At 43.4% G+C, this 12746-nt stretch overlaps 1 protein-coding gene across 1 annotated transcript in view; it reads right to left on the bottom strand.

The window, feature by feature from the left end:
* Positions 1 to 12746, bottom strand: part of Ptpn13 (protein tyrosine phosphatase non-receptor type 13) — a 117453-nt gene that overhangs the window by 87984 nt on the left and 16723 nt on the right. Inside the window, 3 exon segments of the mRNA XM_051170873.1 lie at positions 2042 to 2129; positions 4845 to 5030; positions 7928 to 7993. Of these exon segments, the coding sequence (XP_051026830.1) occupies positions 2042 to 2129; positions 4845 to 5030; positions 7928 to 7993 (340 nt within the window).

The raw sequence follows: 12746 nt of genomic DNA, 5'->3' as shown, positions 1-12746 counted from the left end.
GACTGTGTGATTGAACTCCACGGCTGGCTGATGAGACCGGAAAAGCCATAAACCCACGAGTTAAACTTAAAACGCCCTCTCCCTAAATCAGTGCAATTCCAAGCTTTACTCTAAATATTCTTATATTCAGCGATAAGTGTAGCCGTTCTCATCACTCAGCAGAGAAGCTTCTTCAGACTACCACAGACACCCACAGGCTAGTGAAAATACAGAGACTAAGCAACTAACCTGGGCCCGTGGGGGCGCACAGGGACTGAGTCGCCAACCAGAGAGCATCATGGGAGTGACCTCTGCACATATGTAACAGCTGTGTGGCTCTGCCTTCCTGTGGGGCTCCTAACAGCAGGGGCAGGGGCTGCCTCTGACTCTGCGACCCTTTCCTCCTACTGGACCGCTTCATCTAGCCTTGAGCTTTGAGGCGGAGGAAACAACGGTAGTCCCTCACCCTGACAGTCCCACCTTCCACCACAGCAGCAGCGCAGCCACCGACACGGACTAGGACACCTAATTACCCACTTCCCAAGCCTTCCAGGCTGTTCCTCCCAAGCAGGACAGTAAGAGACTATGTCTTATTAGTTTTATATTTATAATTCCCTGTGAAATAGCTTCCAAGAGAATGATGGCCCAGTGAGTGATTATAAAGCTTTGAAATCCAGGTTAGGCAGTATCTCTCAGCAGAAGGACTACTATGGGAGGCTTTGATTTTAATTCCAGCTTTCTAAGTCAACCCATAAGCTTGCACAGACCAGCCAACTTCCGTGTTTCTCATTTTCCTTCATCTACCATGTGGCCCTGGCTTATAGAACATTCTTTTTGCTTAAGAGGTTTGTGAACTCTGCAAGCAGTCCAGATAATCAAGGGTCAGTTTTACAAGGAAGGTGTTTGCTTGTTTGTTTGGGATTTTTTTTTTCCTGTTGATGTTTGCTTTTTAAATATGATAGCTACATGTTGGTTGGCTCATTAAAGTAAGTGTTAGAAATGCTAATTTTCTAATTGATTTTATTATATAACATACATTGGAATATATTTGAATATATTTGGAGGTCTTTTTTTTTTTTTGGAAAAATATTCTTGCTAATGTTTATGTTACCATAACATTCAATAATTCTTGATAAAGTAAAAAGAAAATAACAAATATAATCTATTAAAAAATTCAAGATATAGGGCTGGAGAGATGGCTCAGAGGTTAAGAGCATTGACTGTTCCTCCAAAGGCCCTGAGTTCAATTCCCAGCAACCACATGGTGGCTCACAACCATCTATAATGAGATCTGATCGGATGCTCTCTTCTAGCCTGCAGTTTTATGTATAAGCAGAGCACTGTATAAATAATAAATAAATCTTTTTTTTTAATCAAGATTTATTTTATAAGTCAAACCAGATTCTTAGCATCTGAAAAAAAAAATCCCATAAATTTTTATTCTTACTTTTAACAAATATTTAGGATTTCCATGCATTTAAAAAAATTACATAATCATTATAGGTCCAAGTATATAAGGTTACTACCAAATAACCAACTACGATTCACTTTTGTTTAGCAAGCAGCCTATAAACTATGGTACTATTCGCAAGTCCCAAGTTAGGGAATATCAACATGAAATCAAAAGTAGACCCTCACTACCATGAACAGGAGCTAGAACAGAAAATAGCAGCAGCATGCGGTAAGAACAGTGCTGTCTTCTGTAGCTTTTGCTTCAGTGACCTTAACGTTCATAAATACATGTGTGTGCTCATCCGGTCAAGCTTTGAAATCTAACTTTGATATAAACTACCTTGATAGAGGAAGCGAACGATGGTCCTGTGGAGACTGTTGGAAGGGGCAGCATGTGTGCGGTTCTGACAGTTTCCGGTTTTGCAGACTGTAATGTTTGTTTATCGCTGCACCTGATGTGTTTCTCTGCCCCCTACTCCGTCACCCGCCCTGCATTCTTGTACTCTCACAAGCCACAGTCACAGTTCATCAGATTTCTTGGCCAGGACAGCACATGTCCACAGACGGGATATGACCAAAGCCTGGAAGCGTGCTGTTAGAGTGTGCGTACCTGTGGGCAAGCCTTTTCCTCTCAGCCGGTCCCGAATCGCCTGGCTTCGATCAGGCTTCTCTTCACTGCTACAGGAGAGCTGATCCGTCTGCACACAGGTAACCAAAAACCAAGATGGAGAAAAATCATCTTTTTTGGTCAGTAACTGTCCACAGAATAGCACGTTAGCCAATCCTGAGAGTTTTGTACCACGGAAACAGGCTGTAATCTTTATGGGCTGGATGAGACGGATATGGACCAGGACCGGCCAGTCCATCTTCAGAAATTTAAAGGCAACAAAACACACAGTGTTTCGGTGCAGGGTCCTGTGCCCCGGGCCCAGGCTACAATTAGCGCCATCTGAAAGCAGTGATTTGAGGCATTCTTGTTTTCACCTTCTGATAACTATTTTCATCTCTCAAATTAGACTTATACAACTTTAAGGCTACATTAAATTTTGTATTAATAACATTTTCTCCTGGTTGCAGTTATATATTGAGAATACCAGTTTAAGTTATTTCAGAAGTATTTTCCCAGATACTGTGTGACAGAATTACGTAGTCTGCTAAACTTTTACTCTGGATATGCTGGCAAGTGACAGTTTAAATTGATGCCCTATGAAATCCTCTTTATAACAAAAGTGTCCCAGCAGTCTCAAATTTCAGTGACTCTAGCCATGAATATTTATATAAAATAACCCGTGTCAAATTAGGTTAAACTGTACATTATACAGAATGGAAAGTTAGAACACTAGCTTATGTGGATGAGCAGAACCAGGGTAAACACACAATCAAATTGGAAAGAGAACTGTGATGCTGAGGTAAATGTAGTTCAAAGGGCACGTGCCCACGCCTGCATCTACACGCACACAGTTTACGACGTCTCCTGTACTGAAGCTCGAGCACAGAGGAAAATCCTATGTAAGAGAAGATGTACATGAAGTGCGTCTGAAATGACGCTGCCCCTGAACTGCACAGTCGGCACCGCTCACAGCGCACTGCTGGTTACAGCAAACAGTGAAGGCGACCGTTACAGGGACGCGGGCATGTCTGCTTTGGGGCCGCAGCCAATCACAGCTGCCCTTCAGTGGACAGTAACACTGTGTGAGGACTGCACAGTTCATTACGAATGTTACAGATTATTCTGAAAGCGACTTTGTGTAGCGCACAGATGCGCTATTACAGATGCTCTGAGCACAGTCAGAAGGACCTGGAAGCGCTTCAGTCACCTTCACACGGCACCTGTCTGGTAACGTGGATGGCTATGCTGCCTGATAATCATACTTACAGGAGGTCAGAGTGAAGGTAAGTGCACGGTGATACTTGAGGAACCAAGGCACTTGGGCTCATGGCTAATTAACCTTAGCAAGGGCTTTGACTACAGCTATGGGCGCGGGCGCAGGAACAGTAAGGCCTTGTGGTCAGCTTCTTCTGACCGTGACCCTGTTATGTGTCACAGCATATTTTAGCAGCTTTAGTTTTGTTTTTGGAAAAAATATATGAAAATAAAAGAAATTAAATAAAACAGGAGCAGCAGTAATAAGAGAACTCTATCGATCAGCCCCACTGCCTACACGCCTCTCCATGACCGTTGTCACTGACGTCTGCTGGGATTCTGACAGCTCACCTTTTGTCTACGAGACCTCGGAGCCTGTTTATCATGATACGGCCACGTATGTGAAATAGGTAAAGAATCCATTTACCAGGCAGTATCCTGGTTACGATGGAGGAACTAAACCTCCGGAGGACAAAAGAATTAAGAGGAAGCCAGCACAAAATGGTGACCCACACAGAAAAGGGACAAGCATTGAGGGGCCACCACACAGGGAGAGGGTTAAGTATATATGCCCATCAGAAAGCCACAGACCAGCGACAGTCTCAGCCAGAGAGAATGGGCTGAACAGATTATTATATTCAGAATTTATTCGTGGGTTCCTCACATCCTGGATGAGAGAAAATGGAGGCAATTCGAGTCTCAGGCAGCAGCAGATGCAAGGACTCCCTACAGTGAAGAGTGCAGGAAGGAAGGCTGAGAAGCGCCTCGGGGAGCCCGGCAATGAGGGGCAGGAAAGAAGTCTAGAAATAAGCACGAGGGACAGTCAGGAGTCCTGCAGCTCACTGTGTGCAGCACTGCATCTCCTCAGGGTGCTTACAGGGACCTGGAAGAGCTCTGTGGGAAAAGATCAGAGGAGGAAAGTGGGAAAGGATGAACTAGTCCTGCTTCTAATACCACGGCTCTAGACTCTTCTTGGATAAAGTTCTTTTACTTTTTCTTAAAAGCTATTCATTTATTAAGTATACAGTGTTTTGCCTGTATGTGTGCCTGCAGGCCAGAAGAGGGCACCGGATCTCCTTATAAATGGCTGTGAGCCACCATGTGGTTGAAGGGAATTCAAATCAGGACCTTTGGAAGAGCAGACAGTGCTCCTAGGATAAAGTTGAAAGAGAGAGAGAAAAGAGGGGGAGAGAGGGGAGAAAGGGGGAAGGGGAGACTAATTACAATAGAATTCTTAATTGATTAATTAATTTATTTTTCTAGGGTCTCTCTGTGTAGCCTTGGCTGTCTTGGACTTGCTTTGTAAACCAGGCCTTGAACTCACAGCAATCCATCTGCCTCTGCCTCCCAGTGCTGGGATTAAAGGTGTGCGCCACAGCTCCCAGCTCTAAATTTTAAAGTATTGTTTGGAGTAAACAATCAATATTAAAACAACAAATTCTATTTTTATGTTAATCTTGGAAAACTGTGCTATACATTTAAAGAAAACATTGTGATGTCAGTGCATTTCAAAACGTGACTGTGATTACAAGTTGGGACTGTAGCTTACCCTGGGGATATTCCCCAGAACCAGCTTCACCAACTGTTTCACGTAGGAAAACGAAGGCGCACAGTTGCTATTCCTAACGTGGGCACTGCAGGCATCCAGGACAGTTCGCGCCGACACTCGAGCATAAATAACATCCTCACACATGCCCAGGAGAATGCTGTTGAGATGATCTCCCAGCTTGATGGGCTAAAATTAAAGGGAAAGCCACATTAATAAATGTAAATATTTTTACTATGAGAGATTTCTTTTTTTTTTTTAAATAGGAATCTCAAAACTACAGCAAATATTTGAAGAAAATTGATTATTTTCTATTGGTGATTATATCTTGCTGATCTTTTGATCAAAAAAACTTAATAGAAAGAAGTTAATGTCTTCTGTAGACATGTGACCAAAAAAGCTGTTGATTTTTGTAATAAGGAAATTTTTCTTTTTTTCTGTTTGTTTGGCAGGGTCTCACTGCACAGCCCTGGCTAACCTGGCACTCTCTATATAGACCAGGCTGGCCGTGAACTCACAGAGACTCCTGCCTCACTTCCCAAATGCTGGGATTAAAGGTGTGAGCCACTATGGCTGCAGAAGTGGAATTCTTTGATTATTCGGGCACACTGAGAAATAGGGACAGTATTTCAATAGTCAGTATTCAATATATTTGATATTTGTAGGATACGGTGGAAGATTCCAGATAAGAAAACACCAAGAGCAGCTAAATGCGATTCTCATTAATCTGATGAAACAAGTCAGAGTGTGAAATTACTTGATAGCTAAAATTGATTTTTAAGTTACCAGATCCAAATGGCCAAGAAACATATAAAAGGATGTCTCAAGAAATACCTAACAACCACAAAAAGCAGTGCTGGGCCGGGGTGCAGGTCCTTGGCAGAACGTTTGCTTAGCACATGTGTGGCCCTGGGCTCTATCTCCAGTACCCTGTGAGTGTATTTGAAAAAGTAAAAGTCTAATAACATTACATATTGGCCAGCCACTGTGGAGAGCTGTGTAGGCTCCAATGTCCACTTGTTCTAAATGAAGGCGTTCTGGTAGCACATGACATCCCATCCTCTGAGGCATTATTTTATCCCTTGTGTTACAGCGTAGATGCAATTTCCTGTAAAACCTACTAGGGATTTAATCAGAAGTCTCAGCTTTGTTTTTCCATTTCCCTAATAGAGCATTCATTACATTATGCTGTAATTATCTATTTAGCTGTCTGTGTCTTTCAGTAGACTCTATAGGTATGGCCAACAGCAGGCCTGAAGTCCAGTGTTCTGCCTGATATAAGATATGTTTATTAAATATTTTTAATGTTAAAGTATTTCTACAATAAAGTGTGATCTTATATTGCTCCTCATTTTGCATTATTTACATTGACTTTATTTCCAGGTTTGTCAGCTGAGGAGTGCTGCACTTTACGTGATAGTTATGGCACATAACAAGTAACAGCAACATCTCCAGTAACAACCGACTTTCTCATTATAGTTACAGAATTGAAAACAACTGGGAGAAAGAAAACACACAAAATTTCCAAAGGGTAAATTAGATTGAGCTAAGCTGAATAATACCATTTATCTCATGACTTTTTAAAGATGTATAAATTTGGACTAAAAGCTCATAGTATTTAGATCTTCTGATGTCTAATAAAAAATGAATCTGCTTTGGTTCTGATTTCTCAATAAATAAAACAAACTCATTGTTCCTTCTTCCTCCTATTATTTTCTTGTGTGTTTGTATGTAGTGTTTGTGCTGTGTTTGTGTTTGTGTGTTTGTGTTGTGTGTGTAGTGTTTGTGCTTTGTGTGCTGTGTGAGTATGCCGTGTGTGTGTAGTGTTTGTGCTGTGTAAGTGTGGTGTGTGTGTGAGGGTTTGTGTTCTGTGTGAGTGTGCTGTGTATGTGCTGTGTGTATGTGCTGAGTGTGTGTGGTGTGTGAGTGTGTGTGCTATGTGTGTGCTGTGTGCTGCATGTGAGTGTGTGTGCTGTGTGTGTCTGCTGTGTGTGTGCTGAGTGTGTGCTGTGTGTGTGTAGTGTTTGTGCTGTGTGTCTTGTGTATGTGGGTGGTGTTTATGTGTGTAGTGATTGTGCTGTGTGTGTGTTTGTGCTGTATGTGTCTGTAGTGTTTGTGCTGTGCTGTGTGTGTATGTGGTGTTTGTGCTGTGTCTCTCCACACTGTCTTTTGAGGCAGGGTCTCTCCCCTAAAACTGCAGCCCACTCATTAATCACAACATGGCTGGCCAGTGAGTTCTGAAACAAACCCATCTCCCTCCCCCAGGCACTAATGCTACAAATATGCTTGCTCGTGTCCTGCTTTTGTGTGGGTGACTGAGACCCCAAGACAGACTGCCATGCTTGTGGGCAATCAGTTACTGCCTGAGCTACCTCCTTAGCCCTAAAGGAAATACAAAATGCTGCAGCTCAGCTTTGATGAATACAGCTGTTTAGAACACCATTATATTTACACTGAGATTTCAGGAATCAGAATTATTCCAGGACAGAAATAGTCAAAGTGGCACAGTGGTTGCCAGAGTCCACGGTCTGAGGGTTAACCTCGGGTACATGCCTGCAATCTAACACGCCAAGAGCACAGGAGTAACTAAGTTCCCACAGCCTTAAAGGCCTAAAACAGGGATAGAGCTCCTGCCTTCCCTACCACAGGCTGACTGAGACAGCGGTGCCACCTCTGCTATCACAGGCTGCGTCAGGGGCACTATTTCCCCCATGACAGGCTGATTGCAATAGAGGTGCCCTCTTCCCTAACACAGGCAAAGGGCTACAGAGCTGTCAGCGCAAGCTAGACTCGCCAGACATTTCAATGAGTAGATGATTAAAAACAAAGTCGTCTGGCATTCACCACATGGAAGAGCCCAGCTCCACCTCACAGGCTGCCCCTGAAACTAGACAGTGACTGCCACAATTCCACCAGCGCTTGCTGTTAGTTCATTCTGACACGCTGACAGTGTGTCTATGAACAACCAGTGTAAAATGCCTGTGTGCCTGGCAGCATGCTGTAGGATGCACACAATCACACCAAAGGCATTGTACAAAGTATGAACGTGTATCAATATAAAAAGGCCCCAATGTGAAACAACTTACTTGGCTTTGAGGTACTTTATGATCTGCCCCCCAATACAGCGTCATTCCAAGAGAGTAAATATGGATCTAGGAATAGAATGTTTCATTAAAAAAAAAGTCACTTTATGGTAAAACAAAAAAAAAATTAACATGTAAAATACTTTCTTTGCTTCAAAGGAAGCATAATATGTAGTTTGAGAAAACCCATTTTGCATCTTACATAAAAGTACAGGCAAGATTAAAATAGGAAATTAGAACGGCACTGATTAAACTAGACACACACTCCCTGCTGCCAACTCAGAGTGGCTGTCAACGATAATCATTTTGCTAGCTTTCACTCAGTTTCTTTATGCAAACTGGAGCAAATGTGAAGATGTGCTCCTAACCCTTCTCTTAAGTGACACTTACAATGTGCCATAGCCTTGCTTTCTTCCCTCACCAGCAGAGACCTGTCCACATGAACTGCTGGAGAGCTTACGCTTTCTTCACTGCTACACAGGACTGTGCTGTCTGCTGCAGTTTTATTTTCTAGTAACAGTTCTTGACATAGTGAAATCCGGACTCCATAGTGAGACCCTGTCTTTAAAAATATCTCGAGAGGCAGTTATATAAAGACGAGAGCTTTGAAGGAAAAACATGTGATGCTGGAAGATGTCACCACTTTTTTAGGATTTACTTTATTATGTATACAGTGCTCTGCCTGCATGTACATCTGCACACCAGAAGAGGGCACCAGATCTCATTATAAATGGGTGTGAGCCACCATGTGCTTGCTGGGAATTGAACTCAGGATCTTTGAAAGAGCTGCCAGTGCTCTTAACCTCTGAGCCATCTCTCTAGCCCTTTTATTGTTCTTTGTTTTGTTTTGTTTGAGACAGGGTTTCTCTGTGCAGCCTTGGCTGTCCTGGACTCACTTTGTAGACCAGGCTGGCCTCGACCTCACAGCGATCCACCTGGCTCTGCCTCTGGAGTGCTGGCATCACAGGTGTGTGCCACTGTGCTACTGACTCTTAACCTCTCAAAAAGAATAATATAAAACATATGAATCCTCTGTCCAGAAAAATAAACACACACCTTTTTTCATACAATATAAATGTTGTACTTTTAAACGGCCTTCTGAGCCCAGGGCTTTGTCTCTGAGGATATCGTGGAATCTGATGCTTCCCTGCTATGTGAAGCAATTACACACACTTACCTGGTTATCACATCCTGTGCATATTCTGTGCTGTGTGTTACATGTATGCAACCTTGCTTCTTATGACTAAACACTAGTCCTCATAATTATTTTTGTATTAGTATTTCCTAAGAATGATAAAAGGCCTCTCGCAAATTATTTTAAACATTTAGCAAAGGGGATAGAAAACAGTTTTGCAGAATAGCTTAGCATGTGTGAGGGCTTGAGTTTAATTCTGAGCATGCATTCCAAGAACCAAAGCAAAACTCCCAAACAAAAACCCCTAAAAAAATCAAGATGTCATTTTTCATTTTAAAATTACTTTTTCTACCCACTAATTATCTTTTATCACACCTTACCAACCCAAATACACCTGCCTGGCTTTCGAGATATACATCTGATGAGGTTCTTAGCTCTCAGCTTCTCAGCTTCTCAGCCTGGGAACATGAGTGCACATGAACTGCAACCCAAAAGGCGTTCCATGCTCTGGAGGAGCCACACCCCGCAGAACAAGTCCAAGGACCTGCTGGATTGGATGCATGGGGCCCGCTCTGCAGTGGGATGCGTGGGGGCCGCTCTGCAGCTGGATGCGTGGGGCCCGCTCTGCAGGGCTTCCTGCATCTCTCTTTCATGGGACCGAGTTTCCATCAACAGGGCTTGTTCTTTCATCATCGTAAGATGATCTGGATCTACCATGCCCTGGGCTCACAAAACTAAGATGCTGCACAGTTCAAAGCTGACACGATAATGTTACTTGACAAGATTAACAAGTTAAGGCATTAAAATGGATAACTAAGAAAACAGCTTATTAGCTGGTATTACATAATATGGTGAAATCTTAAAGAACTAGATTCCGTTTGTGTGTGTGTGTGTGTGTGTGTGTGTGTGTCTGTCAGTGTCACTGGGGACTGAATCAAGCAGCAGAGCAAGCATTCTACCTCTTAGCTGTTCCCCATCCTCAGAGCTAACTTACTACAATGCTTTAGTACCTACTAGAACTGCAGCATGCCATGTCATTTATTTACTGTGGTACAAATACGCACCCGATACCAACCATTACGGCGTGTATCTGATCCGTGTAAAGAACATACACACTGCTGTGCAACAGAGCACCAACGCTTGTTCATTTTGCAAAGCAGCTCTGAGCCCACTGAGCAGCAATGTCCCCTCACCTGTCCCTGTAGCTTTCCTGAGTGACTTGACTTCACATGACCGTTTTCTTCAGAGGGTCATGTGGAAGGAACTGGGTGTGTGTCTTCATGTTTGGGCTTATTGCACTTGATAAAATGCCCTCTAAGTTTATCTCAAAGACCTTGCTGCCGCACGGACCACGTTTTCCTGTTTCTTGTTCTACTGGACGTATAACATTCATTGTATGTATGTATACACACATGTGTGCTCTTCACTGGCCATGTGACGCTTTCAGTTCATGGCTATCATGATACAGTAGGCATGGGTATGTGATTATTTCTTTGAATTTCTTCAGGATCACATAATAATTCTGCCTTTTTAAAAAAACCTCTTTAGCCACCGCTATGTTATTTTTCACAACAACTATATTAAGAAGTAGGTTACTCAGTAAAAGGGGAACGTCATAAAAAAGTCAGAGAAGCAAAAGCTTCATCTAACTTTTCTAGTTATTCAGAGGGACATGTGTCTATGCACACAGCTGCTCGTTTTGTGCCCTTCATAGGGATGATAAGTGTACAGTTTACAAGCACTCCCAAGAATAATTCTCCCTGCATGTGAGGAACATGTCCCCATGTCAGGCTCCAGGGGCAAAGGTACTAGGCATGTGTGTATGTACAGACATTTCCAGTATAACTAACTCATCTCCACATTCGTCAGAGTACCTCATACAACATAAGCTACGTATGCAGATGGTAGGCACACTGTGCTGTTCAAAAAGCAACAATAAAAGAGTCTACATATGTCCAGTAAAGGTGCAGTTTCCACTGAACATTTTCAGCCAGAGGTGTGTGAATCGGTAGCTACAGAAATCCACCTATCAAAAAAAGAAAAAAATCCCAGCACTCGGGAGGCAGAGGCAGGCGGATTGCTGTGAGCTTGAGGCTAGCCTGGTCTACAAAGCAAGTCCAGGACAGCCAAGACTAACACAGAGAAACCCTGTCTGCGGGGGTGGGGTGTGGGGCGGTGGGGGGGGGGGGTAGAATCCACCTATCACAGGCTTCCGAGAGACTTTTTTGTTGGAGTCTGGTCTGGTGCTTTATGTTTGTTAATCACTTGCCCCCAAAGAATGTTAATGTTTATGAGCAGACTGTCAGGTACCTCCTGAATTGCTGTTTAACCTTGACTCAGAAATTATTCCTGACTGGCTGATTAAAAAGCCTAAAGCTGGGCAGGGCAGAACGGGGTAGATGAGCCCAAAGTTCTCAGGCTTTGGGAGAGGAGGATCTTGGGAAGGAGCAGCTGGGACTGGAGGAGGGAGCTGAGGAGAAGTCCCACAGGACAGCAAAGACCCACGTGGGCCAAAGGAGGAACTCTCAAGTTCCACATGAAAGAAATGGCCCAGATGAACAACCTTTTGGTATTTTGGGATTGTGGATCGGAAGGTAGCCCAAACAGGAATTATGAGAAGCAGATGGCATGGAATGGAGGCTGGGGGACAACGGAGGGGAGCTAAGGAGGTGGTGTCTACCATGCCCTAGGTGGTAAGGCTGTTCTAAAATATGTCAGGTGTCTGTGTCTTCATAGATTGTGAAAGTGGGTTAAACAGGACCACTGTAATAATTACAAGCCTGATAATAAATACTTACCAGGCCATACATTTATAGAGTTTAGGAAAGTGACGGCACAAGGATATACAGTTATTTCCTTGATCAGTATTTATATTTATATTGAAGAACATGAGGCTTTAAAAACCAAAAAGCCAAAAGACCCTATTGTTGCAGTTTGAATAGGTAGGGCCCTACAGACTCAGGTGTTTGGCCCATGGGGAGTGGTGCTTTTAGGAGGTGTGGCTTTTTTTGGAGGATGTGTCACTGTGTGGGCTTTAAGGTTTCCTGTGCTCGAGCTATGTCAAGTGTGGCACACAGTCTCCTGCAGCTGCCTGCAGATCAGACACAGAACGCTCGGCTCATCAGCATCGTGTCCGCCTCCGTGCAGCCACGCTTCTAGACAGGATGACAATGGATTAAGCCGGGGGCTGGAGAGATGGCTCAGAGGTTAGGAGCACTGTCTGTTCTTCCAAAGATCCTGAGTTCAATTCCCAGCAACCACATGGTGGCTCACAGCCATCTATAATGAGATCTGGTGCCCTCTTCTGAGGGGGCAGGCACACTGTGGGCAGAATACTGTATATGTAATAAATAAATAAAAGATAATGGATTAAACCCCAGAAATTGTAAGCCAGCCTCAATTAACTGTTTTTCTTTATAAGAGCTGCCTTGGTCATGGTGTCTCTTCACAGCAATAAAACCTCAACTAAGACAGAAGTCAGTACTGGAGGTTGGGGTGTTGCTGTCATAGGCCTGACCAGGACTTTATTTAGAAGAATGTGGCTTTGGAGACTTTAGGCTAGGAAAGCGGCAGAACGCTCTAAGCTCTGTTTAATGGGCCATCCTAGCAGAAGCATAGAAAACAATGGTGCTGAGGGTGACTTGAACTGTGGGGGCTGGCTCAAGAGGTTCTGAGGAGAAGAATTTT

Source organism: Acomys russatus, chromosome 28, assembly GCF_903995435.1.
Source record: "Acomys russatus chromosome 28, mAcoRus1.1, whole genome shotgun sequence".
Classification (NCBI taxonomy): Eukaryota; Metazoa; Chordata; class Mammalia; order Rodentia; family Muridae; genus Acomys; species Acomys russatus.
This window is presented reverse-complemented; position numbering and strand designations above follow the sequence as displayed.